Source organism: Musca autumnalis, unplaced genomic scaffold (genome assembly GCF_047663935.1).
Source record: "Musca autumnalis isolate F117 unplaced genomic scaffold, ASM4766393v1 scaffold_3, whole genome shotgun sequence".
In the NCBI taxonomy this organism is placed as follows: Eukaryota; Metazoa; Arthropoda; class Insecta; order Diptera; family Muscidae; genus Musca; species Musca autumnalis.
The window spans coordinates 255,312,586-255,315,361 of NW_027411866.1; the positions used below are offsets into that span (position 1 = coordinate 255,312,586).

Genomic DNA, 2,776 nt, shown 5'->3' on the forward strand with positions numbered 1-2,776 from the left:
AAGTGAACCTAAATACGGCGACAGAAAATTTGTAATTTTTAATCTGATCTAAGTTTGGGAGTCGTAGTTGTCATTCTAATCAGTCATATTAGTTGGGTTTTGAGGAATTACACGAAAAAGTACATCACTGCAATCAATGTCGTAAGAATTCTTTAACAGCCTTTGAAATTTTGTGGGATGTAGTCGAAGAAGTGTCCATCTCTTGTTAACCATCCAGGTAGACGAATTTTGCTCGATTGAATTCCGTCTTAAAATGTGTTTGTAGGGTCTTAAACAATAATTTTGATGGTATTGTGTGTTAAGGTTGTGAGTATAATAGCATAGTGTAGCTATCTAGAGAGGCAACGTAAATATTTGCCGAGTTTTAAAATCTATCCACCAAAAAATTTGTGTTCCGAGCCCTCCTATCGAAGCAATATTGTTACTGAATGACAATAAAATCAGTAGAAACTTAGGCTGTCCACTTATTAGGGAAATAGAGCTGTTAATGGTCCATAAAATGTATATATTTAATATGCATATGTATGTAATTTTAATATTTCTTCAATTCGGATTTTTCGTAACTATAAAATATTTAATCAATTTTGTTAGATTCAATCGATTCCAGTTTCTTTCTCACGACATCATCGATATGCTTCAAATGCATCAGGTAATTGGCGGCGAAACTTTTAACATCTGTTGGCTGATATAAGTGTATCATGGCCAAGAGTTTTGTTAAGACACCTCCCATTGATGATTTTATGTTCTGCTCTATTTCGAAAACTTCTTGAAAAGATTTTGCTGAAAAAAACATTTATTTGCATATATAGTTTCGAAAATGTTTTTCTATCACATTACCTTTCGATGGACCACCCAGTTCTTTTAAATTACAATACGCCTTTGGCACACGTACATCAGTAGTCCTCAACAATTGAATAAATGGCTTTAAAACTCTTTCGCATTTCTCAACGTATTCCACATCATTTATGAAAAGCTTATTCATTTCCTGAATGTCCTTTTGAAATTCATCTCTTGACTGCTTACTCCCAGCTTCTAATACCATTTTCTTCAAATCATTAATGCCATTTAAGTGATATCGTTGATGTTGAATTTTGTATTGTTGCATTTCCTCAAAACATTTCTTTGCTGTCTCAAAAATATCCTGACGCTCGTTAGTTAGGGTATTGAGACGTTTATTGAATGCTTCTTTCATTTTGTCCACATCTTGTACCTTCTTGGGAAAATCCTTTTCAAGGCGTTGCTGCTCATGTTGATGGGAGCATTGCAATCTTTGTTTTGTCGAACAATTAAAAATGATTTGCTCCAATTCAAGTTTGTGCTTCTCTTGGGCATTTTTTATCTCAATACTAATACGTTGATAGTCATTATCGTAACAAACCAAAGCGCTCAATATTTCTTGAATTCGACATCGATATGGATTGTTGGTTGCATTTGCAGTAGCGTTATTGGTAAACATTTTGGGAAAATTGGGAATGTTGGGAAAATACAATTATTTTATTATTTTTACAAAATGTTTATACATATTACAATAGAAACGAGTAGAATAGAAGTGAACAGGCATTGCCTACCATGCGAGTGTTAATGGGAAAGGGATAAAAATACTTTGTCTTATGCCAGACTATGAACATTTTCATGTACGTGAAAATGAGTTTATAGGCAAGAGGCAAGGGTGTGAAACTCTGTACACAAGGTTCTGTAATCTGAAATTATTCTTTGTGTTTAAATTGTAACTCTCAAACCAATGCAAAGCAATGAAAATATTAAAATTTTCAAAATTTTGATTTCATATATGTATGTGTGTAGACGTCAATGAAAATTTGGATGAAAATGACATAAGTTGTGTCTTTTTACTTACTAAATGTTGCTGAAACAAATTTTCAGGAACTTTTCCTTTATATAACTGTCAAATTTTGAAACATTTGTAATAATTATTACAAATTATCGAGTACGCAGACAGGCATATAGTCTGGCATAAGACTTTGAAACTACAATTTAGTTTTACGCCAATAAAACACCGTGCCAGAAATGAAGATAGGTTCACATGTAAATTTCTAATTTTTTTATTGGATTTTCCAATTTTTTGTTATACAATTGGGCACTTTCCATGATGTCAATATACAAATTATTTGGTTTGCTACAAAATAAAACTTAAACTAAAAATTTTAAAAATTTCTTCCTTAATTTTGGTGCGAAATAATGTTTTGTGACGCAAAATTATTTTAACGCGAATAAATGAGAATAATAAGCGATTCTTGCCGCAAAAATAGTGTCGGATAACTCTCGAGGTTTTTGCGCCCAATTTAAACTTTTTTAACAAACTAGATTTATTTTTTAATTGTTACTCCTTTCATGCATTTTGAAACTGTCCATGCCTCTGACAAAAACAGGCTTACCTCCTCTTCCCTGTTAAAAATATGTTTCTTGAAAACTATTTTATAGTGTTGAATTAATCTGTATTTTAAAAATGATTCGACGATAGCTTCAGAACTAAATTACTCGTTGGACATTGACGATTAAATAAAAAACAATGATTTGTAAAAAGTTTCCCTCAAATATCCCTAATATTTGGCCTGAACCTATCATTACTTGGCACCAAAATTAAGGAAAACGAGTAAAAAGTATCAAAAAAAGGCTTTGCCGACAAAGATGTGAATTAAAACGTTCATCTACCGATAGATCGAATGTATTTAGAATATTTTCAGAATGTTGGGCCCTTTTTGAACATTAGTTTAAAAGTGCTGCGCAGGTGGTACATAAGGGAATGAACTGACATAGT

General features: G+C 32.1%; 1 protein-coding gene across 1 annotated transcript; it reads right to left on the reverse strand.

Moving 5' to 3' along the window:
• Positions 1 to 508: 508 nt before the first annotated feature.
• LOC141397401 (uncharacterized) lies at positions 509 to 1,526 on the reverse strand. Its single transcript, XM_073973547.1, has 2 exons — positions 838 to 1,526; positions 509 to 780 (listed from the first exon to the last, which is right to left on the reverse strand). The coding sequence occupies exons 1-2, from the start codon at positions 1,454 to 1,456 to the stop codon at positions 575 to 577; spliced, it is 825 nt and encodes a 274-aa protein (XP_073829648.1). The 5' UTR covers positions 1,457 to 1,526; the 3' UTR covers positions 509 to 574.
• Between the last annotated feature and the right edge of the window lie 1,250 nt (positions 1,527 to 2,776).

What these genes read in the sequence shown, in the direction of transcription:
- LOC141397401 (XM_073973547.1), bottom strand. Translation starts at nt 1,456, where the DNA reads ATGTTTACCAATAACGCTACTGCAAATGCAACCAACAATCCATATCGA. An exon ending in ACTGGGTGGTCCATCGAAAG is followed by an intron (nt 781 to 837) that starts GTAATGTGATAG and finishes TGTTTTTTTCAG; the next exon opens with CAAAATCTTTTCAAGAAGTT.